This window comes from Lampetra fluviatilis, chromosome 70, assembly GCF_964198595.1.
Source record: "Lampetra fluviatilis chromosome 70, kcLamFluv1.1, whole genome shotgun sequence".
NCBI lineage: Eukaryota > Metazoa > Chordata > Hyperoartia > Petromyzontiformes > Petromyzontidae > Lampetra > Lampetra fluviatilis.
Genome location: NC_136344.1, coordinates 1,106,923 through 1,134,580, shown reverse-complemented (window position 1 = coordinate 1,134,580; position 27,658 = coordinate 1,106,923). Strand labels below are relative to the sequence as shown.

Here is a 27,658-nt window from a genome sequence, read left to right as displayed (position 1 = left end):
CGAGATGCCTGGCTAGGTGAGTGAGTGGGTGGGTGACTGAGTGGGTGAGTTGGTGAGTGAGTGAGTGTGTGGGTAGGTGAGTGAGTGGGTGAGTGACTGAGTGACTGACTGAGTGAGTGACTGAGTGAGTGAGTGACTGAGTGAGTGAGTGACTGAGTGAGTAACTGACTGAGTGACTGAGTGACTGAGTGACTGACTGAGTACTCCCCTCTGCTCACCCCCCCAACCCCCTCCCCTCAAACTGCTTCTCGCGTCGTCTCCGCTCGCTCTGCAACAACAACAACATCAACAACAACATCAACAACATCATCAACAACAACAACATCAACAACAACAACAACAGCTGCTACCGCTGCCTCGCGACTGCTACCGCTGCTGCTGCTTCTCTGTTCGGAGCAACAGCAGATCCACCACCACCATCATCAGCACCACCATCATCATCATCAGCACCAGGAGTAGGGGTCAAGGGGGTCAGGGCAGCGATGACCGCCTGCCGGGGCGTGTGGACGCAGCGATTCTGGAGGTCGCTGCTGGCGGAGCTGCTGGGCACCGCCCTGCTCGTCATGCTGGGAGCCGGATCCACCCTCACGTGGAGCGAACAGCACCCTGCCTCCAACGTGCAGGTGTGGCACGTGTAGTGGTGGTGGTGGGTAGGTGGTGGTGTAGTGGTGGTGGTGGTGTAGTGGTAGTGGTAGGAGTAGTGGTGGTGGTGGTGGGTGTCGTGGTGGTAGGTGTCATGGTAGTGGGTGCTCGTCATGCTGGGAGCCGGATCCACCCTCACGTGGAGCGAACAGCACCCTGCCTCCAACGTGCAGGTGTGGCACGTGTAGTGGTGGTGGTAGTGGTAGGAGTAGTGGTGGTGGTGGTAGGTGTGGTGGTGGTGTAGTAGTAGTAGGTGTAGTAGTAGTGGTAGTAGGTGTAGCAGCAGTAGTAGTAGCAGTAGTAGGTGTAGCAGTAGTAGTAGTGGTAGGTGTAGCAGTAGTAGTAGGTGTAGTAGTAGTAGTAGGTGTAGTAGTAGTAGTGTAGTAGTAGGTGTAGTAGCGGTAGTAGTTGTAGTAGTAGCTGTAGCAGCAGCTGTGATACTGACACTCCATCATGGCTTCAGTGATGGCTGCAGTGACTGCTTGACCCCTCACCCTCCCCCTCACCACCCTCACCCCCCTCACCCCCCTCACCCCCCTCACCTCACCCCCCTCACCCCCCTCACCTCACCCCCCTCACCCCCCTCACCCCCCTCCCCTCACCCCCCTCACCCCCCTCACCCCCCTCACCTCACCCCCCTCACCCCCCTCACCCCCCTCACCCCCTCCACCCCCCACCCCCTCACCCCCTCACCTCACCTCACCCCCCTCACCCCCCTCACCACCCCCTCACCACCCCCCTCACCCCCCTCACCCCCCTCACCCCCCCCACCCCCCTCACACCCCTCACCCCCCACCCCCCCTCACCCCACCCCACCCCCCCCAGGTGTCTCTGTGCTTCGGCCTGGCCGTGGCCGCCCTTGCCCAGTGCCTGGGCGGCGTGAGCGGGGCCCACCTCAACCCGGCGGTGACGGCCGCCCTGCTGGTGGCTCGCCGCGTGCCGCTGAGCCGCGGCGTCGCCTACGTGGCCGCCCAGAGCCTCGGCGCCACGCTGGGGGCCGCGCTGCTGCTGCTCGTCACGCCGGGGGACGTCGCCGGGGCCCTGGGGGCCACGCTCGTGAGTGGGGGGGGGGGGGGGGGGTAGACCACCAGATGGTCAAACAGATGGTCAACCAGATGGTCAACCAGATACTCCACGTGATACTCCACCAGATATTCAACCAGATACTCCATCAGATAGTGAACCAGATAATCCAACAATCAGCCAGATACTCCACCAGACGGCCAACCAGATACTCCACGTGATACTTCACCAGATAGTCAACCAGTTACTCCACCAGATAGTACACCAGATGGCCAACCAGATGGCCAACCAGATAGTCCACCAGATGGTCCACCAGATGGCCAACCAGACACTTCACCAAATTATAAACCAGATACTCCACGTGATACTTCACCAGATGGCCAACCAGATAATCCACCAGATGGTCCACCAGATGGCCAACCAGACACTTCACCAAATTATAAACCAGATACTCCACGTGATACTTCACCAGATGGCCAACCAGATAATCCAACAGACAATCAACCAGATAGTCAACCAGGCACTTTCACCAGATACTCCACCAGATGGCCAACCAGATAGTCAACCATAGTCCACCAGATGGCCAACCAGATAATCCATCAGACAGTGAACCAGATAATCCGACAAACAATCAACCAGATAGTCAACCAGGCACTTTCACCAGATACTCCACCAGATACTCCACCAGATAATCCATCAGATACTTCACCAGATACTCCACCAGATGGCCAACCAGATAATCCAGCAGACAATCAACCAGATAATCCACCAGATAGTCAACCAGATAATCCATCAGATAGTGAATCAGATAATCCAACAGACAATCAACCAGATAGTCAACCGGGCCCTTCACCAGATACTCCATCAGATGGCCAACCAGATACTCCACCAGATACTCCACCAGATTGTCAACCAAATAATCCATCAGACAGTGAACCAGATAGTCAACCAGGCACTTCACCAGAAACTCCACCAGATGGCCAACCAAATACTCCACCAGATAGTCCACTTGATAATCAACCAGATAATCAACCAAATACTCCACGTGATACTTCACTAGATGGCCAACCAGATAGTCCACCAGACGGTTAACCAGATACTCCACCAGATAGTCAACCAGATGATCCAACAGATAGTCAATCAGATGATCCAACAGATAGTCCACCAGACGGCCAACCAGACACTTCACCAGATAATCCACCAGATACTCCACGTGATACTTCACCAGATGGCCAACCAGATAGTCCACCAGATAGTCAACCAGATACTCCACCAGATAGTCAACCAGATGATCCAACACATAGTCAACCAGAGGGTCAACCAGATAGTCCACCAGATAGTCAACCAGATGGCCAACCAGATAGTCCACCAGATAGTCAACCAGATACTCCACCAGATAGTCAACCAGATGATCCAACAGATAGTCAACCAGAGGGTCAACCAGATAGTCCACCAGATAGTCAACCAGATGGCCAACCAGATAGTCCACCAGATAGTCAACCAGATACTCCACCAGATAGTCAACCAGATGATCCAACAGATAGCCAACCAGAAGGTCAACCAGATACTTTGCCGGATAGTCAACCAGATGCTCCACCCGATGGCCATGGGAGGACCGGACACTGGACCAGACACTTGACCAGATGGACACTCCACCAGACACTTGACCAGATGGACACTCCACCAGACACTTGACCAGATGGACACTCCACCAGACACTTGACCAGATGGACACTCCACCAGACACTCAGCCAGTTGATGGTGGACCAGGTGAGTCCCAGGCTCCAGCTGGTGCTCACCGCACCGCAGTCACCCAGTCAGTCAGTCAGTCACCCAGTCAGTCAGTCAGTCACTCAGTCAGTCAGTCACCCAGTCAGTCAGTCACCTTGTCAGTCAGTCAGTCACCCTGGCAGTCAGTCAGTCACCCTGGCAGTCAGTCACCCAGTCAATCACCCAGTCAGTCAGTCACCCTGGCAGTCAGTCAGTCACCCAGTCACCCAGTCAGTCACCCACCCAGTCAGTCACTAGTCACCCAGTCAGTCAGTCACCCAGTCAGTCAGTCAGTCACCCAGTCACCCAGTCAGTCACCCACCCAGTCAGTGACTAGTCACCCTGGCGTGGTGTGTGGTGTGTCCAGGTGAGCTCCAGGCTGCAGCTGAGCCACGCGGTGCTGGTGGAGGCGGCCATCACGCTCCAGCTGGTGCTCACCACTCAGTCAGTCACCCAGTCAGTCAGTCACCTTGTCAGTCAGTCAGTCACCCAGTCAGTCAGTCAGTCACCCAGTCAGTCAGTTACCCAGTCAGCCAGTCAGTCAGTCACCCAGTCAGTCAGTCACCCAGTCAGTCACCCAGTCAGTCAGTCACCTTGTCAGTCAGTCAGTCACCTAGTCAGTCACCCAGTCAGTCAGTCACCTTGTCAGTCAGTCAGTCACCCAGTCAGTCAGTCACCCAGTCAGTCAGTCAGTCACCCTGGCAGTCAGTCACCGAGTCAGTCACCCAGTCACCCAGTCAGTCACCCAGTCAGTCACCCAGTCAGTGACTAGTCACCCTGGCGTGTGTGTCCAGGTGAGCTCCAGGCTGCAGCTGAGCCACGCGGTGCTGATGGAGGCGGCCATCACGCTCCAGCTGGTGCTCACCGCTCAGTCAGTCACCCAGTCAGTCAGTCACCCAGTCAGTCAGTCAGTCACCCAGTCAGTCAGTCAGTCACCCAGTCAGTCAGTCAGTCACCTTGTCAGTCACCCAGTCAGTCAGTCAGTGACCCAGTAAGTCAGTCAGTCACCCAGTCAGTCACCCAGTCAGTGACTAGTCACCCTGGCGTGGTGTGTGGTGTGTCCAGGTGAGCTCCAGGCTGCAGCTGAGCCACGCGGTGCTGGTGGAGGCGGCCATCACGCTCCAGCTGGTGCTCACCGTGTGCGCCGCCAGCGACGAGCGACGCTCCGACCTCGCGGGAGGCTCCGGCGCCCTCCACGTGGGTCTCTCGGTGGCGCTGGGGCACCTGTTTGCGGTGAGCTCATCAACAAGATCTACAACAACATCAACAACATCATCAACATCATCGTCAACATCAACATCATCATCACCGTCACCATCGTCGTCATCATCGTCATCATCGTCATCACCATCATTGTCACCACCATCACGATCGTCGTCACTATGATGTTGTTGATGATGATGATGTTGATGATGTTGTTGATGTTGTTGTAGATCTTGTTGATGATGTTGATGATGATGTTGTTGATGTTGTTGATGATGTTCTTGACATTGATGTTGATGTTGTTGTTGATGATGTTGTTGATGATGTTGTTAATGTTGTTGATGTTGTTGTTGATGTTGTTGATGTAGCTGCCCTATACCGGCTCCAGCATGAACCCAGCTCGCTCCCTCGGCTCTGCTGTGGTGTCTGGGCTGTGGGCTAACCACTGGGTATAGTACACCACCATCACCACCATCACCATCATCACCACCATCAGCAACATCACCACCATCACCATCATCAGCAACATCAGCAACATCACCATCACCACCAACATACAACATCACCTCCACCATCAACATCACCACCATCACCACCACCATCATCACCACCATCATCGACATTACCACCATCAACATCACCACCATTACCACCATCATCACCACCAACACCAATACGCTGCCATTCGCCACCACGATGCCTGTGCCAGGCTAGGTGCACTTTGAGGCCACGTGAAGTGTCGAAAACTCATTGCTGACAGGAGGTTACGAGACAGACCCAGCAGGTGCCATGGGTTGGCTGACTGAGATGACAGGTAGATGCACCACCAGCTGTACCCCCCTACTGTGCCAGGCTAGGTGCAGGAAGTCTCGGGACAGACCCAGCAGGTGCCATGGGTCGGCTGACTGAGATAACCGGTAGATGCACCACCAGCTGTACCCCACTACTGTGCCAGGCTAGGTGCAGGAAGTCTCGGGACAGACCCAGCAGGTGCCATGGGTTGACTGACTGAGATGACCGGTAGATGCACCACCAGCTGTACCCCCCCTACTGTGCCAGGCTAGGTGCAGGTCATGGGACAGACCCAGCAGGTGCCATGGGTCAGCTGACTGAGATGACCGGTAGATGCACCACCAGCTGTACCCCCCTGCTGTGCCAGGCTAGGTGCAGGAAGTCTCGGGACAGACCCAGCAGGTGCCATGGGTTGGCTGACTCAGACGATCGGTAGATGCACCACCAGCTGTACCCCCCTACTGTGCCAAGCTAGGTGCAGGAGGAGGTCACGGGACAGACCCAGCAAGTGCCATGGGTTGACCAACATGACTGGTAGATGCACCACCAGCTGTACCCCCTACTGTGCCAGGCTAGGTGCAGGAGGAGGTCATGGGACAGACCCAGCAGGTGCCATGGGTTGACCGAGATGACTGGTAGATGCACCACCAGCTGTACCCCCTTCTGTGCCAGGCTAGGTGCAGGAGGAGGTCATGGGACAGACCCAGAAGGTGCCATGGGTTGACCAAGATGACTGGTAGATGCACCACCAGCTGTACCCCCCGCCCGCCGCTCCGCTCGTTGTTGTGAGCTTCACTCCTCTGCCCTCTGTTATTGCTGGAGGGTGACTGCCTCCCACTTGAAACTATCCCCACAGCTGAGACCAGGCCACCGTGGGTTTGAATGAGGTCCTAGATGGACACCCACCACCGGAGTGGAAGAATGGCAGGCGCATCTTGCAGATGACAAGTCGATGGTCAGTGGGCAGATCAGCTCCACGGTAGGTCCTGGTGTCAAGGACATGGGCTCGCATCCGCTGTTCCGTCACTACATTGTCCAGCTAATGTTCTTGCTTGGACCCGGCATGCATCCATGATGTTGTGTGGATGCGCCGATGCCGGAACAGCGTGTTGGTAATTACAAGCCCATGGGCTGCACAGAAATCTAGCAGCCTCCTACCGTTGTTATTAAGCTGATCTGGCCCATGACTCCCAATCACTCCAGACCAGATGCCAGCATCATGACCAACTCGGGCATTGAAGTCACACAACAGGATGACTCTATCCCGAGTGGCAACTTTAGCCAGCACCTGTGAACAGGTCGTGGAAGGCATCTGACTCATTGGCCTTGCCACCACCACGATTACCACCATCATCATCACCACTATCACCACCATCATCATCACCACCACTATCACCACCACCATCACCACCACCACGACCACCACCACCATCATCATCACCACCACCATCACCACCACCACCATCACCACCACAACCACGACCACCACCACCATCATCATCACTATCACCACGATCACCATCACCACCACCATCATCACCACCACCATCACCACCACCATCATCATCACCACCACCACCACGACCACCACCTCAATCATCATCACTATCACCACCACGACCACCACCACCACCATCATCATCACCACCACCACCACCATCATCACCACCATCATCATCATCACCACCACCACGACCACCACCTCAATCATCATCACTATCACCACCACGACCACCACCATCATCATCACCACCACCACCACCATCATCACCACCATCATCATCACCACCACCACGACCACCACCTCAATCATCATCACTATCACCACCACGACCACCACCATCACCACCACCACGACCACCATCACTATCACCACGACCACCATCACCGTGTGCTGCAGGTCTACTGGCTGGGCCCACTGCTGGGAGGCTGCCTGGGCGGACCCCTCTACCACTGCCTCCTCTACCCGGACCGAGAGTCGAAGCGCCGCCTCAAGGGAGGCCTCGAGGCAGCCTCTCCCTTCCACCCCACCACCTCCACCACCACCAACTGCCATGACAACGCCACCAACCGCCACGGCAACGACGCCACCAACCGCCACGGCAACGCCACCAACCGCCACAGCAACGCCACCAACCGCCACGGCAACGACGCCACCAACCGCCCCCCCGCGGCCAACGTCGATTGGCCCTTCGCCAAGCGCCCGAGGGCGGCGGCCGAGGACTCGGACTGCGTCGTGTTGGTGGGCGGCGGCTACGACGATGACGGAGGCCTAGGCCCAGGAGAAGGCCTAGGCCCAAGGGGCGGCCTAGGCCCAGGAGCCGGCCTAGGCCCAGGAGAAGGCCTAGGCCCAGGAGGCGGACTAGGCCCAGGAGAAGGCCTGAGCTTGGGCCCAGGCTACGATCCGGAGAATCCTCCTCAGCACCATCAACAACATCGTCAGCAGCTGCCAACGACGACGACGACGGAAGAGGCGGCCAAAGGCGAGGGGGGTCTGCTGATGTCGGCGTGACTAGGCCCGGGAAGGAGTAGGCCGGAGAAGCCTTCCGAGCCTCGGCCTACTAGGCCTCAGGATGCGGCGCCCGTGAGAGAAACGGATTTGCTCTGAGGATCATGGAAAGTTTTTGCGAGCGGATTTGCTTTTTATTGTTGTTGTCGTTGTTTGTTTGTTTCGCCTGTTTGAGTTTGTTATTTGGCCTTCGATGAGCAACGGTTGGGCTACGTAGAGTGGTGCGAAAGAAGTTTAACTCATCCCACAGAGAGTCATAGACTCATAGAGACCCATAGACTCACTCACACAGAGACCCATAGACTCATAGAGACCCATAGACTCACCACACACAGAGACCCATAGACTCACACAGAGACCCATAGACTCATCATACAGAGACCCATAGACTCACACAGAGACCCAAAGACTCATCACACAGAGACCCATAGACTCAACACACATAGACCCATAGGCTCATCACACAGAGACCCATAGACTCACCACACACAGAGACCCATAGACTCACCGCACAGAGACCCATAGACTCATCACACAGAGACCCATAAACTCATCACAGAGACCCATAGGCTCATCACACAGAGACCCATAGACTCACCACACACAGAGAACCCATAGACTCACCGCACAGAGACCCATAGACTCATCACACAGAGACCCATAAACTCATCACAGAGACCCATAGACTCATCACAGAGACCCATAGACTCACCACACAGAGACCCATAGACTCATCACACAGCAGAGAGCCATAGACTCACCACACAGAGACCCACAGACTCATCACAGAGAGACCCATAGACTCATCACACAGAAGAGACCCATAGACTCATCACACACAGAGACCCATAGACTCACACAGAGAGCCATAGACTCATCACACAGCAGAGACCCATAGACTCATCACACAGCAGAGACCCATAAACTCATCACACAGCAGAGACCCATAGACTCATCACACAGCAGAGAACCATAGACTCATCACACAGCAAAGACCCATAGACTCATAGAGACCCATAGACTCATCACACAGAGACCCATAGACTCACTCACACAGAGACCCATAGACTCATCACACAGCAGAGACCCATAGACTCATCACACAGCAGAGACCCATAGACTCATCACACAGCAGAGACCCATAGACTCATCACACACAGAGACCCATAGACTTACCACACCGAGACCCATAGACTCATCACCCAGAGACCCATAGACTCACCACACAGAGACCCAGAGACTCACCACACAGAGACCCATAGACTCATCACACAGAGACCCATAGACTCACCACACAGAGAGCCATAGACTCATCACATAGAGACTCATAGACTCACCACACAGAGACCCATAGACTAACCACACAGAGACCCATAGACTCATCACACAGAGACCCACAGACTGATCACACAGAGACCCATAGACTCATCACACAGCAGAGACCCATAGACTCACCACACAGAGACCCATAGACTCACCACACAGAGACCCACAGAGTCATCACACAGAGACCCATAGACTCATCACACAGAGACCCATAGACTCACCACACAGAGACCCACAGACTCATCACACAGAGACTCACAGACTCACCACACAGAGACCCATAGACTCATCACACAGCAGAGATCCATAGACTCATTACACAGCAAAGACCCATATACTCATCACACAGAGACCCATAGACTCATCACACAGCAGAGACCCATAGACTCATCACACAGAGACCCACAGACTCATCACACAACAGAGACCCACAGACTCACCACACAGAGACCCACAGACTGATCACACAGAGACCCACAGACTGATCACACAGAGACTCATAGACTCACCACACAAACCCGAGTTCGATCCCCGCTCACAGCCAACACCGGTGATATCGATTTTCTGAAGCGGTTACCTGGGCCTCCTCCTCTAGGTCGACTCAGCCTCAAATGAGTGACCTGGCGTGGCGGTGGTGGCTTTGAGAAGTAGTTTTCGTCGTCTGTTTGAACATTTGCTAAACTTCGTGTTACACTAAGATAGAGTAACTTCGTAAGATTTGTTACACTAAATATAATAACCTTGTGTGATTAGTTAAAATCAATTTACTAACCCAGTGTGATTAGTTAAAATCAATATACTAACCCAGTGTGATTAGTTAAAATCAATATACTAACCCAGTGTGATTAGTTAAAATCAATATACTAACCCAGTGTGATTAGTTAAAATCAATATACTAACCCTGTGTGATTAGTTAAAATCAATTTACTAACCCAGTGTGATTAGTTAAAATCAATATACTAACCCAGTGTGATTAGTTAAAATCAATATACTAACCCAGTGTGATTAGTTAAAATCAATATACTAACCCTGTGTGATTAGTTAAAATCAATATACTAACCCAGTGTGATTAGTTAAAATCAATATACTAACCCTGTGTGATTAGTTAAAATCAATATACTAACCCAGTGTGATTAGTTAAAATCAATATACTAACCCAGTGTGATTAGTTAAAATCAATATACTAACCCAGTGTGATTAGTTAAAATCAATATACTAACCCTGTGTGATTAGTTAAAATCAATATACTAACCCAGTGTGATTAGTTAAAATCAATATACTAACCCTGTGTGATTAGTTAAAATCAATATACTAACCCTGTGTGATTAGTTAAAATCAATATACTAACCCAGTGTGATTAGTTAAAATCAATGTACTAACCCTGTGTGATTAGTTAAAATCAATATACTAACCCAGTGTGATTAGTTAAAATCAATATACTAACCCAGTGTGATTAGTTAAAATCAATATACTAACCCAGTGTGATTAGTTAAAATCAATATACTAACCCAGTGTGATTAGTTAAAATCAATATACTAACCCAGTGTGATTAGTTAAAATCAATATACTAACCCAGTGTGATTAGTTAAAATCAATATACTAACCCTGTGTGATTAGTTAAAATCAATATACTAACCCAGTGTGATTAGTTAAAATCAATATACTAACCCTGTGTGATTAGTTAAAATCAATATACTAACCCTGTGTGATTAGTTAAAATCAATATACTAACCCTGTGTGATTAGTTAAAATCAATATACTAACCCAGTGTGATTAGTTAAAATCAATATACTAACCCTGTGTGATTAGTTAAAATCAATATACTAACCCAGTGTGATTAGTTAAAATCAATGTACTAACCCTGTGTGATTAGTTAAAATCAATATACTAACCCAGTGTGATTAGTTCAAATCAATGTACTAACCCAGTGTGATTAGTTAAAATCAATATACTAACCCAGTGTGATTAGTTAAAATCAATATACTAACCCTGTGTGATTAGTTAAAATCAATATACTAACCCAGTGTGATTAGTTAAAATCAAGAAATATAATAACCCAGTGTGAGTTTTTCCACTAACTATACTAACCCTACGTGATTTGTTCATATTATTTTAAAATCATAACTCTATGTGATTTGCGAATATCAATATACTAACCCTAAGTGAATAGTTATGAATATACTAACCCTAAATGAATAGTTGTTATTAATATACTAACCCTAAATGATTAGTTAATGTTTTGGGCCACGTTCTATATTTTCTTGGATAATTTAAATAAAATAACAAAGCACGAGACGGAGACGTTGACAGACTTTTAAAGACCCATTTTTATATGTAAAATGTCATTGTTAACAATACAAAATCGAGTGTTTAATAAACATTATTATAAAAACACGAGTATGAAGATTATACGGTGCATTTGAACTGTTGTCACTCGGCATTCGTGAGGCGTGTGGTGGTCTTGGTGGGGTAAGGTGTGGGTGACACCCCCCCCCACCCCCCACTTGCTTCCAAGACGTTTGTGAGTGGGTGGGTGAGTGGGTGAGTGGGTGGGTGAGTGGGTGGGTGAGTGAGTGAGTGGGTGAGTGGGTGAGTGAGTGGGTGGGTGAGTGAGTGGGTGAGTGAGTGAGTGGGTGAGTGAGTGAGTGAGTGGGTGAGTGGGTGGGTGAGTGGGTGGGTGGGTGAGTGGGTGGGTGAGTGGGTGAGTGAGTGAGTGGGTGGGTGGGTGAGTGAGTGGGTGAGTGGGTGAGTGAGTGGGTGAGTGAGTGAGTGAGTGGGTGAGTGAGTGGGTGAGTGAGTCGGTGGGTGAGTGGGTAGGTGGGTGGGTGAGTGGGTGGGTGAGTGGATTAGTGGGTGAGTGGGTGGGTGGGTGAACAATTGAGTGAGTGGGTGAGTGGGTGAGTGAGTGAGTGAGTGGGTGGGTGAGTGGGTGAGTGAGTGGGTGGGTGGGTGAGTGAGTATGTGGATGAGTAGGTGAATAGGTGGATTAGTGGGTGGGTGAGTGAGTGGGTGGGTGGGTGAGTGAGTATGTGGATGAGTAGGTGAATAGGTGGATTAGTGGGTGGGTGAGTGAGTGGGTGGGTGGGTGAGTATGGGAGTATGTGGGTGAGTAGGTGAATGGGTAAATTAGTGGGTGGGTGAGTGGGTGGGTGAACGATTGAGTGAGTGGGTGGGTGAGTGAGTGGGTGGGTGGGTGGGTGAGTGAGTGAGTGGGTGGGTGAGTGAGTGGGTGGGTGAGTGAGTGGGTGGGTGGGTGGGTGAGTATGGGAGTATGTGGGTGAGTAGGTGAATGGGTGGATTAGTGGGTGTGGTGAGTGAGTGAGTGAGTGAGTGAGTGAGTGAGTGAGTGAGTGAGTGAGTGGGTGAGTGGGTGGGTGGGTGGGTGAGTGAGTGAGTGGGTGGGTGAGTGAGTGAGTGGGTGAGTGGGTGGGTGGGTGGGTGAGTGAGTGAGTGAGTGAGTGGGTGGGTGAGTGGGTGAGTGAGTGGGTGGGTGAGTGGGTGGGTCAGTGAGTGAGTGGGTGGGTGAGTGAGTGAGTGAGTGAGTGGGTGAGTGGGTGGGTGGGTGAGTGAGTGAGTGGGTGGGTGGGTGAGTGAGTGAGTGGGTGAGTGGGTGGGTGGGTGGGTGAGTGAGTGGGTGAGTGGGTGGGTGGGTGGGTGAGTGAGTGAGTGGGTGGGTGAGTGGGTGGGTCAGTGAGTGAGTGGGTGAGTGGGTGGGTGGGTGAGTGAGTGAGTGAGTGAGTGGGTGGGTGAGTGAGTGAGTGGGTGAGTGGGTGGGTGGGTGAGTGAGTGAGTGGGTGGGTGGGTGGGTGAGTGAGTGAGTGAGTGAGTGAGTGAGTGGGTGGGTGGGTGAGTGAGTGAGTGAGTGGGTGGGTGAGTGGGTGAGTGGGTGAGTGAGTGAGTGGGTGGGTGGGTGAGTGAGTGAGTGGGTGGGTGAGTGGGTGAGTGAGTGGGTGGGTGGGTGGGTGAGTGAGTGAGTGAGTGGGTGGGTGAGTGGGTGAGTGAGTGGGTGAGTGGGTGTGTGAGTGGGTGGGTGGGTACTAGGGGATTACACGGGGATTACACACGGATTACACGTGGGTTACGCAGGGTTTACTTGGGAATTACACGCGGATTATACGTAGATGACTGGGGGGTTACTAGGGGATTACTTGGGCATTACTCGGGGATTACACAGATGACTGGGGGATTACTCGGGGATTACACTTCGATGACTGGGGATTACATGTGAATTACTTGGGGATTAGTCTGGGATTACACGAGGATTACACGTAGATGACTGGCCAATTACTAGGGGATTACTCGGGGATTACACGTAGATGACTGGGGGGTTACTAGGGGATTATATGAGGATTACTTGTTGGATTTCTCGGGGATTACTTGGGGATTTATCGGGGATTACATGTGGATTACTTGATGATTACACGAGGATGACTGGGCAATTACTAGGGGATTACTCCGGGATTACTCTGGGATTACACGTAGATGACTGGGGGTTACTCGGGGATTACACGTAGATGACTGGGGGATTACTTGGGGATTACACGAGGATTATTTGTTGGATTTATCGGGGATTAGACGTGGTGTTACACGGGGATTACACTCGGATTGATCGGGGATTACTTGGGGATTACATGTTGGATTACTAGTGGATTACACGGGCAGTGGATGAGTGAGTAGGAGGGTGAGTGAATGAGTGAGTGAGCAAGTGAATGAGTGTGTGAGTGAGTTGATGAGTGAATGAGTGAGTGAATAAGTGATTGAGTGAGTGAGCGAATGAATGAGTGAGTCAATGAGTGAGTGAGCAAGTGAATGAGTGAGTGGGTGAGTGAGTGAGTGAGCGAGTGGGTGAGTGAGTGGATGAGTGAGCGAGTGGATGAGTGATTGAGCGAGTGAGTGAGTGAGTGAATGAGTGAGCGAGTGAATGAGTGAGTGAATGAGTGAATGAATGAGTGAGTGGATGAGTGAATGAGCAAGTGAATGAATGAGAGAGTGAGCGAGTGAGCGAATGAATAAGTGAGTGAATGAGTGAGCAAGTGAATGAATGAGTGGATGAGTGAGTGAGTGGATGAGTGAGTGGATGAGTGAATGAGTGAGTGTGCGAGTGAGTGAATGAGTGAGTGAGCAAGTGAATGAATGAGTGAATGAGTGAGTGAATGAGTGAGCATGTGAGTGAATGAGTGAGTGAGCGAGTGGATGAGTGAGCGAGTGAATGAGTGAGTGAGCGAGTGAGTGGATGAGTCAGTGAATGAGTGAGTGAATGAGTGAGTGAACGAGTGAATGCATGAGCGAGTGAGTGAATGAGTGAGTGAGCGAGTGAATGAATGAGTGAATGAGTGAGTGAATGAGTGAGCATGTGAGTGAATGAGTGAGTGAGCGAGTGGATGAGTGAGCGAGTGAATGAGTGAGTGAGCGAGTGAGTGGATGAGTCAGTGAATGAGTGAGTGAATGAGTGAGTGAACGAGTGAATGCATGAGCGAGTGAGTGAATGAGTGAGTGAGCGAGTGAATGAGTGAGTGAATGAGTGAGCATGTGAGTGAATGAGTGAGTGAGCGAGTGGATGAGTGAGCGAGTGAATGAGTGAGTGAGCGAGTGAGTGGATGAGTCAGTGAATGAGTGAGTGAATGAGTGAGTGAACGAGTGAATGCATGAGCGAGTGAGTGAATGAGTGAGTGAGCGAGTGAATGAGTGAGTGAATGAGTGAGCATGTGAGTGAATGAGTGAGTGGATGAGTGAGTGAGTGAGCGAGTGAACGAGTGAATGCATGAGCGAGTGAATGAATGAGTGAGTGAGTGAACGAGTGAGCATGTGAGTGAATGAGTGAGTGAGCAAGTGAATGAATGAGTGAATGAGTGAGCATGTGAGTGAATGAGTGAGCATGTGAGTGAATGAGTGAGTGGATGAGTGAGTGAGTGAATGAGTGAGCATGTGAGTGAATGAGTGAGTGAGCAAGTGAATGAATGAGTGAATGAGTGAGTGAATGAGTGAGCATGTGAGTGAATGAGTGAGTGAACGAGTGAATGAATGAGTGAATGAGTGAGTGAATGAGTGAGCATGTGAGTGAATGAGTGAGTGAGCAAGTGAATGAATGAGTGAATGAGTGAGTGAATGAGTGAGCATGTGAGTGAATGAGTGAGTGGATGAGTGAGTGAGTGAATGAGTGAGTGAGCGAGTGAGTGGATGAGTCAGTGAATGAGTGAGTGAATGAGTGAGTGAACGAGTGAATGCATGAGCGAGTGAGTGAATGAGTGAGTGAGCGAGTGAATGAGTGAGTGAATGAGTGAGCATGTGAGTGAATGAGTGAGTGAGCGAGTGGATGAGTGAGTGAGTGAGCGAGTGAACGAGTGAATGCATGAGCGAGTGAATGAATGAGTGAGTGAGTGAATGAGTGAGCATGTGAGTGAATGAGTGAGTGAGCAAGTGAATGAATGAGTGAATGAGTGAGTGAATGAGTGAGCATGTGAGTGAATGAGTGAGTGGATGAGTGAGTGAGTGAGCGAGTGAATGAGTGAATGAGTGAGCGAGTGAACGAGTGAATGCATGAGCGAGTGAATGAATGAGTGAGTGAGTGAATGAGTGAGCATGTGAGTGAATGAGTGAGTGAGCAAGTGAATGAATGAGTGAATGAGTGAGTGAATGAGTGAGCATGTGAGTGAATGAGTGAGTGGATGAGTGAGTGAGTGAGCGAGTGTTTAACTTCTCTACTGCTCCGGGCTGGGCATCTTCACCGTTGCTTCTGCTGATGATGAGTCGTAGACTACATCGGCCAATGCTGTCTGCTCCTCATCCTGCTGATGAAGCTGCTGATGCTGCTGCTGCTGCTGATGATGATGTTGTTTGACTTGACGAGTCGGGTACAGGAGATATTCGTAAGTTGCAGCTCCAATGACTCCACCGAGCATCGGACCCAGCCAGTAGACCTGTGGAGTGGTGTGTGTGTGGTGTGTGGTGTGTGTGGTGGAGTGTGGTGTGTGTGTGGTGTGTGTGTGGTGTGTGTGGTGTGTGTGGTGTGTGTGGTGGAGTGTGGTGTGTGTGTGGTGTGTGTGTGGTGTGTGTGTGGTGTATGTATGGTGTGTGTGTGTGGTGTGTGCACACACCACACATCACACACACACCACACACAACACACGGCCGCCACAAAGGTTACAAGCTAAAGGTAGAGCAACAGACATCATTGTAGGGCAAGTGCTGTTGATGGTGGTGATGGTGGTGGTGATGATGGTGGTGATGATGGTGGTGATGGTGGTAATGGTGGTGATGATGGTGATGGTGATGTTGCTGATGGTGGTGATGGTGGGGATGGTGGTGGTGATGGTGGTGATGGTGGTGATGGTGGTGATGATGGTGATGGTGGTGGTGATGGTGGTGATGATGGTGATGGTGGTGATGGTGGTGATGATGGTGATGGTGGTGATGGTGGTGATGGTGGTGATGGTGATGGTGGTGATGGTGGTGGTGATGGTGATGATGGTGTTAATGTCGGTGATGATGGTGTTAATGTCGGTGATGGTGGTGATGATGGTGATGGTGATGTTGCTGATGGTGGTGATGGTGGTGATGGTGGTGGTGATGGTGGTGATGGTGGTGGTAGTGGTGATGGTGGTGATGGTGGTGGTGATGTTGATAATGATGGTGATGGTGGTGATGGTGGTGATGATGTTGCTGATGTTGCTGATGGTGGTGATGTTGCTGATGGTGGTGATGTTGCTGATGGTGGTGATGATGGTGATGATGGTGATGTTGCTGATGGTGGTGATGGTGGTGATCGTGGTGATGGTGGTGATGATGGTGATGGTGGTGATGGTGGTGTACTGTACCCAGTGGTTAGCCCACAGCCCAGACACCACAGCAGAGCCGAGGGAGCGAGCTGGGTTCATGCTGGAGCCGGTGTAGGGCAGCTACATCAACAACATCAACAACAACATCAACAACATCAACAACATCTTCATCAACACCATCAACAACATCAACACCATCAACAACATCAACAACATCAACAACATCAACACCATCAACAACATCAACAACATCAACAACATTAACAACATCATCAACATCAACAATAACATCAACATCATCATCAACAACATCAACAATATAATTAGCAACATCAACAACATCATCAATAACATCAACAACAATATCATCATCAACATCATAGTGACGATGGTGATGATGATGTTGATGGTGATGATGGTGATGATGATGATGGTGAAGATCCTGATGATGACGATGGTGGTGATGATGCCGATAATGGTGGTGGTGATGGTGGTGGTGGTCATAAAGATGGTTGTGTTGGTGATGATGACGATGGTGACGATGGTGGTGATGGTGACGACGATGATGACGATGATGATGGTGGTGATGATGGTGATGATGGTGGTGATGGTGATGATGGTGATGATGATGATGATGACGATGATGATGACGATGATGATGACGATGATGACGATGATGGTCATTGATGATGGTGGTGACGACGATGACAATGATGGTCACAAAGATGACGATGATGATGATGGTGATGATGACGATGATGACGATGATGGTCACAATGATGATGGTGGTGACGACGACGACGGTGGTGACGATGACATTGACGAGGTGACCCCCAGCCACCCTCACCGCAAATTGGTGACCCAGCGCCACAGACAGGCCGATGGCGACGATGATGTTGATGGTGATGATGATGATGGTGACGATGGTGGTGTTGATGGTGATGATGGTGTTGATGACGACGATGATGATGTTGATGATGGTGATGATGATGCCAATGATGGTGATGACGATGTTGACGATGGTGACGATGATGACGATGGTGATGATGATGATGATGGTGTTGATGGTGACAATGATGATGATGTTGATGACGTTGATGTTGATGAGCTCACCGCAAACAGGTGCCCCAGCGCCACCGACAGACCCACGGCGACGATGTTGATGATGTTGATGTTGATGATGGTGATGATGGTGATGGTGGTGATGTTGACGATGACGATGTTGACGATGATGGTGTTGATGGTGACGATGATGACAATGATGATGTTAACGATGATGACATCACCGCAAACAGGCGCCCCAGCGCCACCGACAGACCCACGGTGACGATGATGATGATGGTGATGACGATGATGACGATGGTGTTGATGGTGATGTTGATGGTGTTGATGATGGTGTTGATGATGGTGATGATGATGGTGATGATGGTGGTAATGGTGGTGATGATGGTGATGATGGTGATGACGAAGGTGGTGACGATGATGGTGATGATGATGATGGTGGTGGTAACGATGATGATGATGACGGTGGTGGTGATGATGGTGGTGGTAACGATGATGTTGACAATGATGATGTTGTTGATGAGCTCACCGCAAACAGGTGCCCCAGCGCCACCGACAGACCCACGGTGACGATGTTGATGATGATGGTGACGATGGTGTTGATGATGGTGGTGGTCACAATGATGATGATGGTGTTGATGACGATGATGATGATGTTGTAGATCTTGATGATGAGCTCACCGCAAACAGGTGCCCCAGCGCCACCGACAGACCCACGGTGACGATGTTGATGATGATGGTGACGATGGTGTTGATGATGGTGGTGGTCACAATGATGATGATGATGTTGATGACGGTGTTGATGTTGTTGTAGATCTTGTTGATGAGCTCACCGCAAACAGGTGCCCCAGCGCCACCGAGAGACCCACGTGGAGGGCGCCGGAGCCTCCCGCGAGGTCGGAGCGTCGCTCGTCGCTGGCGGCGCACACGGTGAGCACCAGCTGGAGCGTGATGGCCGCCTCCACCAGCACCGCGTGGCTCAGCTGCAGCCTGGAGCTCACCTGGACACACCACACACCACGCCAGGGTGACTAGTCACTGACTGGGTGGGTGACTGACTGGGTGACTGACTGAATGACTGGGTGACTGACTGACTGACTGGGTGACTGACTGAGCGGTGAGCACCAGCTGGAGCGTGATGGCCGCCTCCACCACCATCGCCTGGCTCAGCTGCAGCCTGGAGCTCACCTGGACACACCACGCCAGGGTGACTAGTCACTGACTGGGTGACTGACTGGGTGACTGACTGGGTGACTGGGTGACTGACTGACTGGGTGACTGGGTGACTGACTCGGTGACTGACTGCCAGGGTGACTGACTGACTGACTGGGTGACTGACTGACTGACTGGGTGACTGACTGACTGACAAGGTGACTGACTGACTGGGTGACTGACTGACAAGGTGACTGACTGACTGACTGGGTGACTGACTGACTGACTGGGTGACTGACTGACTGGGTGACTGACTGACTGACTAACAGGGTGACTAACTGACTGGTTGACTGACTGACTGACTGCCAGGGTGACTAGTGACTGACTGACTGACTGACAGGGTGACTGACTGACTGGATGACTACTGACTCACTGCCAGGGTGACTGCGGTGCGGTGAGCACCAGCTGGAGCCTGGGACTCACCTGGTCCACCATCACCTGGCTGAGTATCTGGTGGAGTGTCCATCTGGCTGAGTATCTGGTGGAGTGTCCATCTGGTCAAGTGTCTGGTGGAGTGTCCATCTGGTGGAGTATCTGGTGGAGTGTCCATCTGGTCAAGTGTCTGGTGGAGTGTCCATCTGGTGGAGTGTCTGGTGGAGTGTCCATCTGGTCAAGTGTCTGGTGGAGTGTCCATCTGGTCAAGTATGTGGTGGAGTGTCCATCTGGTCAAGTGTCTGGTGGAGTGTCCATCTGGTCAAGTGTCTGGTGGAGTGTCCATCTGGTGGAGTATCTGGTGGAGTGTCCATCTGGTCAAGTGTCTGGTGGAGTGTCCATCTGGTGGAGTGTCTGGTGGAGTGTCCATCTGGTCAAGTGTCTGGTGGAGTGTCCATCTGGTCAAGTATGTGGTGGAGTGTCCATCTGGTCAAGTGTCTGGTGGAGTGTCCATCTGGTCAAGTGTCTGGTGGAGTGTCCATCTGGTCAAGTGTCTGGTGGAGTGTGCATCTGGTCAAGTGTCTGGTGGAGTGTGCATCTGGTCAAGTGTCTGGTGGAGTGTTCATCTGGTCAAGTGTCTGGTGGAGTGTCCATCTGGTCAAGTGTGTGGTGGAGTGTCCATCTGGTCAAGTGTGTGGTGGAGTGTGCATCTGGTCAAGTGTCTGGTGGAGTGTCCATCTGGTCAAGTGTGTGGTGGAGTGTCCATCTGGTCAAGTATGTGGTGGAGTGTTCATCTGGTCAAGTGTCTGGTGGAGTGTCCATCTGGTCAAGTATGTGGTGGAGTGTGCATCTGGTCAAGTGTCTGGTGGAGTGTCCATCTGGTCAAGTGTCTGGTGGAGTGTCCATTTGGTCAAGTATGTGGTGGAGTGTCCATCTGGTCAAGTGTCTGGTGGAGTGTCCATCTGGTCAAGTGTCTGGTGGAGTGTCCATCTGGTCAAGTGTCTGGTGGAGTGTCCTCCCATGGCCATCTGGTGGATATTCTGGTTGACTATCTGGTGGAGTATCTGGTTGACCCTCTGGTTGACTACCTGTTGTATCATCTGGTTGACTATCTGGTGAAGTATCTGGTTGATTATTTGGTGAAGTGTCTGGTTGGCCGTCTGGTGGAGTATCTGGTTGATTATCTGATGGATTATCTGGTTGACTATCTGGTGGGGTATCTGGTTGGCCATCTGGTGGAGTATCTGGTGAAGTGCCTGGTTGACTGGTTGATTGTCTGTCGGATTATCTGGTTCACTTTCTGATGGATTATCTGGTTGACTATCTGGTGGAGTATCTGGTTGGCCATCTGGTGAAGTATCACGTGGAGTATCTGGTTGATTATTTGGTGAAGTGTCTGGTTGGCCGTCTGGTTAAATATCTGGTGGAGTAACTGGTTGAATCTCTGGTGGAGTATCTGGTTAACCCTCTGGTTGACTATCTGTTGGATCATGTGGTTGACTATCTGTTGGAGTATCTGGTTAACCGTCTGGTGGACTATCTGGTTGGCCATTTGGTGAAGTGTCTGGTTGAATATCTGGTGGAGTAACTGGTGGAGTATCTGGTTGGCCATCTGGTGGAGTATCTGGTTGACTATCTGGTGGAGTAACTGGTGGACTATGTGGTTGGCCATCTGGTGAAGTATCATGTGGAGTATCTGGTTGATTATTTGGTGAAGTGTCTGGTTGGCCGTCTGGTGGAGTATCTGGTTGATTGTCTGTTGGATTATCTGGTGGACTATCTGGTTGGCCATCTGGTGGAGTATCTGGTGAAGTGCCTGGTTGACTATCTGGTTGATTGTCTGTTGGATTATCTGGTTCACTATCTGATGGATTATCTGGTTGGCCATCTGGCTCACTATCTGATGGATTATCTGGTTCACTATCTGATGGATTATCTCGTTGAATATCTGGTGGAGTATCACGTGGACCATCTGGTTGGCCATCTGGTGTACTATCTGTGTCCCACCCCCCCCCCCCCCACTCACGAGCGTGGCCCCCAGGGCCCCGGCGACGTCCCCCGGCGTGACGAGCAGCAGCAGCGCGGCCCCCAGCGTGGCGCCGAGGCTCTGGGCGGCCACGTAGGCGACGCCGCGGCTCAGCGGCACGCGGCGAGCCACCAGCAGGGCGGCCGTCACCGCCGGGTTGAGGTGGGCCCCGCTCACGCCGCCCAGGCACTGGGCAAGGGCGGCCACGGCCAGGCCGAAGCACAGAGACACCTGGGGGGGGTGGGGTGAGGGGGGGTGGGGGGTGAGGGGTTTGAGGGGGGTGGGGGGGGTGAGGGGGTGAGGGGGGTGAGGGGCACGTGGGGACAGAGTGGTGGGTCCTGTACTAGGTCACTGCAGCCATCACTGGTGCCATGATGGAGTGTCAGTATCACAGCTGCTACTACAACTACTACTGCTACTACAACTACTACTACACCTACTACTACAACTACCACTGCTACTACTGCTACTACACCTACCACTGCTACTACAACTACTACTACACCTACCACTGCTACTACACCTGCCACTACTACTACACCTACCACCACCACCACTACCCACCACCACCACCACGACACCCACTACCACCACTACACCTACCACACCCACCACCACTACACCACCACCACTACACCTACCACCTACCACCACAACACCACCACCACTACCACCACCACTACCACTACACGTGTCACACCTGCACGGCAGAAGCAGGCTGCTGTTCACTCCACGTGAGGGTGGATCCGGCTCCCAGCATCACTACACCTACCACTACCACCACCATGACACCTACCACTACCACCACCACTACACCCACCACCACCACACCCACCACCACGACACGTGTCACACCTGCACGTTGGAGGCAGGGTGCTGTTCGCTCCACGTGAGGGTGGATCCGGCTCCCAGCATGACGAGCAGGGCGGTGCCCAGCAGCTCCGCCAGCAGCGACCTCCAGAATCGCTGCGTCCACACGCCCCGGCAGGCGGTCATCGCTGCCCTGACCCCCTTGACCCCTACTCCTGGTGCTGATGATGGTGATGGTGGTGCTGATGATGATGGTGGTGCTGATGATGGTGGTGGTGGTGCTGATGATGTTGTTGCTCCACACAGAGAAGCAGCAGCAGCGGCAGCAGTGGCGAGGCAGCGGTAGCAGCTGTTGTTGTTGTTGTTGATGTTGTTGTTGATGTTGTTGATGTTGTTGTTGCTGCAGCAGAGAGAGCGGAGACGACGCGAGAAGCAGCTGCTGCTGCTGCTTGTGCCCTCCCTGGGAGGGTGGGGGGAGATGGGGGGGAGATGGGGGGGAGGGTGGGGGGGTATGGGGGAGATGGGGGGGAGATGGGGGGGAGATGGGGGGGAGATGGGGGGGAGGGTGGGGGGAGATGGGGGGAGGGTGGAAGGGGGTATGGGGGAGATGGGGGGGAGATGGGGGGGAGATGGGGGGGAGATGGGGGGAGGGTGGGGGGAGATGGGGGGAGGGTGGGGGGGGGTATGGGGGAGATGGGGGGGAGATGGGGGGAGGTGGGGGGAGGTGGGGGGAGGGTGGGGGGAGATGGGGGGAGGGTGGGGGGTATGGGGGAGATGGGGGGGAGATGGGGGGGGAGATGGGGGGGAGATGGGGGGGGGGAGATGGGGGGGAGATGGGGGGGAGATAGGGGGAGGTGGGGGGAGATGGGGGGAGATGGGGGGGAGATGGGGGGGGGAGATGGGGGGGGAGATGGGGAAAGGTGGGGGGAGGTGGGGGGAGATGGGGGGAGATGGGGGGAGATTGGGGGGGAGATGGGGGGGGGAGATGGGAAAGGTGGGGGAGGTGGGGGGAGGTGGGGGGAGATGGAGGGGGGGTGTGGGGGAGATGGGGGGAGATGGGGGGGAGATCGGGGGGGATGGGGGAGATGGGGGGAGATGGGGGGAGATGGGGGGAGATGGGAGATGGGGGGAGATGGAAGATGGGGGGAGATGGGAGATGGGGGGAGATGGGGGGAGATGGGGGGAGATGGGGGAGATGGGGGAGATGGGGGGAGATGGAGGGGAGATGGGGGGAGATGGGGGGAGGTGGGGGAGATGGGGGGAGATGGGGGGAGATGGGAGATGGGGGGAGATGGGGGGAGATGGGGGGAGATGGGAAATGGGGGGAGATGGGAAAAGGGGGGAGATGGGGGAGATGGGGAGAGATGGGGGGAGGTGGGGGAGAAATGGGGGGAGATGGGGGGAGATGGGGGGAGATGCTGGGTTTGAGTCCTGGGTGGTGATGATGGTCGTGGTGGTCATGGTGGTGGTGATGGTGGTGATGGTGATGATGGTGATGATGGTGATGGTGGTGGTGGTGATGGTGATGGTGATGGTGGTGATGGTGGTGATGGTGATGATGATGATGGTGATGATGATGGTGGTGACGATGATGATGGTGGTGATGGTGGTGGTGGTGATGATGATGGTGATGGTGGTGATGATGGTGGTGGTGGTAATGATGGTGGTGGTGATGATGATGGTGGTGATGATGGTGGTGATGATGATAATGGTGGTGATGATGATGGTGTTGATGATGATGGTGGTGATGATGGTGGTAATGGTGGTGATGATGGTGATGATGGTGATGATGATGATGGTGGTGGTGATGATGGTGGTGGTGATGGTGGTGATGATGGTGATGATGATGATGGTAGTGATGGTGATGATGGTGATGGTGATGATGATGGTGGTGGTGATGATGATGATGGTGATGTTGATGATGTTGATGTTGTTGATGATGATGATGGTGATGATGATGGTGATGATGATGATGGTGGTGATGGTGATGATGGTGATGATGGTGGTGATGATGGTGGTGATGATGATGATGATGATGGTGTTGATGATGATGATGGTGGTCATGGTGGTGATGATGGTGATGATGGTGGTGATGATGATGGTGGTGATGGTGATGATGATGATGATGGTGATAATGATGGTGGTGATGGTGGTGATGATGATGATGGTGATAATGATGGTGGTGATGGTGGTGATGTTGTTGTTGATGATGTTGATGATGGTGTTGATGATGGTGATGATGATGTTGATGATGATGTTGATGATGATGGTGATGTTGATGATGATGGTGATGTTGATGATGTTGTTGATGATGATGATGATGTTGATGGTGGTCATGTTGCTGATGATGATTTCTCACCGCAACTCTGCTGAGTCGTTGCTCATTGCTCACGGAATGATCGCCCCCTTCCCCTGTCACGGCCTTTATAGCGGCACACAAAGACAAAGGTGCCCCGTGTAGCCTCTATCAGGGCTGTAGGGGCAAGTGCTGTTAGCGAGCAGCACCTATGAAGGCCGGCACGGCACACGAGGGGGTGGGTGGCCAGCACCACGCCCGGCCGCCTTTATCTCCCCAGTGGCGATGTTAACACACCGCACCAGGTACTCATTTGAGGCTGAGTCGACCTAAGGGAGGCCCAGGACCGGATCGAATAATCGTCACTGGTGTTGGCAGTGAGCGGGAGTTGAACCCGGGTAACCAGGCTCGCAACGCAGCTAAGCGCTAACCACTACACTACCACTCCCACCCACTCACTCTCCCACTCACCAACTCATCCACTCACTCACCCACTCACTCACTCACTCATCCACTCACTCACCCACACACTCACTCACCCACTTACCCACTCACTCACTCACCCACTCACTCACCCACTCACTCACCCACTCACCCACTCACTCACCCACTCACCCACCCATTCACCAACTCACCCACCCACCCACTCACCCACCCACTCACTCACCCACTCACCCACTCACTCACTCACTCTCCCACTCACCAACTCATCCACTCACTCACCCACTCACTCACTCACCCACTCACCCACTCACTCACTCATCCACCAAACCACTCACTCACCCACTCACTCACCCACCCACTCACTCACCCACTCACTCACCCACTCACCCACTCACTCACCCACTCACCCACCCATTCACCAACTCACCCACCCACCCACTCACCCACCCACTCACTCACCCACTCACCCACCCACTCACTCACCCACTCACTCACCCACTCACCCACCCATTCACCCACACACCCACCAACCCATTAACTCACTCACCCGCCCACTCACCCACTGACCCACTCACTCACCCACCCACTCACCCACTCACTCACCCACCCACCCACCCACTCACGCACTCACTCACCCACCCATTCACCCACTCACCGACTCACTCACTCACCCACCCATCAGCTCCTTGTCTTCTTAAGCCCGTGCCACGCCCGTTTAGTCCCCTCCATCTGGCAAAACAAAAGCTGCTGGAGCCATGACTGGGGGGGTCACATGGTGACTAGGGGGGTCACGTGGTGACTGGGGGTCACGTGGTGGCTGGGGGGTCACGTGGTGGCTGGGGGGGTCACGTGGTGACTAGGGAGGCCACGTGGTGACTGGGGGGGGGTCACGTGGTGACTGGGGGTCACGTGGTGACTGGGGGGTCACGTGGTGGCTGGGGGGGGCCACGTGGTGACTAGGGGCTACGTGGTGACTGGCGCTCACTTGGTGACTGGGGGCCACGTGGTGACTGGGGGCCACGTGGTGACTGGAGGTCACGTGGTGACTGGGGGGGGTCACGTGGTGGCTGGGGGGGTCACGTGGTGACTGGGGGTCACGTGGTGACTGGGGGGGTCACGTGGTGACTGTGGGCCACGTGGTGACTGGGAGGCCACGTGGTGACTGGGGGGTCACGTGGTGGGCGGGGGGGGGGGTCACGTGGTGACTTGGGGGTCACGTGGTGGTTGGTGATCACGTGGTAGTTGGGGGTGTCACGTGGTGACTGGGGGTGTCACGTGGTGACTGGGGAGGGGTCACGTGGTGGTTGGGGGTGTCACGTGGTGGCTGGGGGGAGGGGTCACGTGGTAGTTGGGGGGGTCAGGTGGTGACTGGGGAGGGGTCACGTGGTGGTTGGGGGTGTCACGTGGTGGCTCCGTGACCCAGCCAATGCAGCCTCCTCGCCTGCTGGAGGAACTCGCTGATGGGAACTTGTCACGGATCGTTGGACGATTTGTGCTCTCCTCGACACGATCCAACCCCCCTGATAGTCCGAAAAACCAATGGGGAGTTGTGGGGGTGGAGTGTCTGATGGGACAAAAAAACACGCTGATACACACAACCTGAGACCCGGTCTCTACTCTAGACTCTGAGACCGTAGACCCGGTCTCTACTCTAGACCCTGAGACCCGGTCTCTACTCTAGACCCTGAGACCCGGTCTCTACTCTAGACTCTGAGACCCTGAGACCCGGTCTCTACTCTAGACTCTGAGACCCTGAGACCCGGTCTCTACTCTAGACTCTGAGACCCTGAGACCCGGTCTCTACTCTAGACTCTGAGACCCTGAGACCCGGTCTCTACTCTAGACCCTGAGACCCTGAGACCTGGTCTCTACTCTAGACCCCGAGACCCGGTCTCTACTCTAGACTCTGAGACCCGGTCTCTACTCTAGACCCTGAGACCCTGAGACCCGGTCTCTACTCTAGACTCTGACCCTGAGACCCGGTCTCTACTCTAGACTTTGACCCTGAGACCCGGTCTCTACTCTAGACGCTGAGACCCTGAGACCCGGTCTCTACTCTAGACCCTGAGACCCTGAGACCATGAGACCCAGTCTCTACTCTAGACCCTGAGACCCTGAGACCCGGTCTCTACTCTAGATGCTGAGATCCTGAGACCCGGTCTCTACTATAGACCCTGAGACCCTGAGACCATGAGACCCGGTCTCTACTCTAGACCCTGAGACCCTGAGACCCGGTCTCTACTCTAGACTCTGACCCTGAGACCCTGAGACCCGGTCTCTACTCTAGATGCTGAGATCCTGAGACCCGGTCTCTACTCTAGACCCTGAGACCCTGAGACCATGAGACCCGGTCTCTACTCTAGACCCTGAGACCCTGAGACCCGGTCTCTACTCTA

The 27,658-nt window shown here is 53.1% G+C and overlaps 2 protein-coding genes across 2 annotated transcripts; one reads left to right on the top strand and one right to left on the bottom strand.

Moving 5' to 3' along the window:
- Nucleotides 1–482: 482 nt before the first annotated feature.
- LOC144952803 (aquaporin AQPAe.a-like) lies at nt 483–7,962 on the top strand. The gene is made up of 6 exons (XM_078883270.1): nt 483–623; nt 1,468–1,698; nt 4,501–4,668; nt 5,007–5,087; nt 7,331–7,851; nt 7,947–7,962. Exons 1-6 carry the CDS (start codon nt 483–485, stop codon nt 7,960–7,962), a joined length of 1,158 nt encoding a protein of 385 aa, XP_078739396.1.
- Nucleotides 7,963–15,888: 7,926 nt separating this feature from the next.
- On the bottom strand, nt 15,889–22,708 carry LOC144952802 (aquaporin-4-like). The gene is made up of 5 exons (XM_078883269.1): nt 22,568–22,708; nt 21,713–21,943; nt 18,936–19,103; nt 17,080–17,160; nt 15,889–16,182 (listed from the first exon to the last, which is right to left on the bottom strand). Exons 1-5 carry the CDS (start codon nt 22,706–22,708, stop codon nt 15,964–15,966), a joined length of 840 nt encoding a protein of 279 aa, XP_078739395.1. The 3' UTR covers nt 15,889–15,963.
- Between the last annotated feature and the right edge of the window lie 4,950 nt (nt 22,709–27,658).

Bases quoted from the DNA above. Each gene is read 5' to 3' on its own strand.
- LOC144952803 (XM_078883270.1), top strand. From the start codon at position 483: ATGACCGCCTGCCGGGGCGTGTGGACGCAGCGATTCTGGAGGTCGCTG. The intron at 624-1,467 runs GTGTGGCACGTG...CACCCCCCCCAG, and splicing joins ACCCTGCCTCCAACGTGCAG to GTGTCTCTGTGCTTCGGCCT. The intron at 5,088-7,330 runs GTATAGTACACC...CGTGTGCTGCAG, and splicing joins GGCTGTGGGCTAACCACTGG to GTCTACTGGCTGGGCCCACT.
- LOC144952802 (XM_078883269.1), bottom strand. From the start codon at position 22,708: ATGACCGCCTGCCGGGGCGTGTGGACGCAGCGATTCTGGAGGTCGCTG. The intron at 21,944-22,567 runs GTGTGACACGTG...CACCCCCCCCAG, and splicing joins ACCCTGCCTCCAACGTGCAG to GTGTCTCTGTGCTTCGGCCT. The intron at 16,183-17,079 runs GTACAGTACACC...ACCACTCCACAG, and splicing joins GGCTGTGGGCTAACCACTGG to GTCTACTGGCTGGGTCCGAT.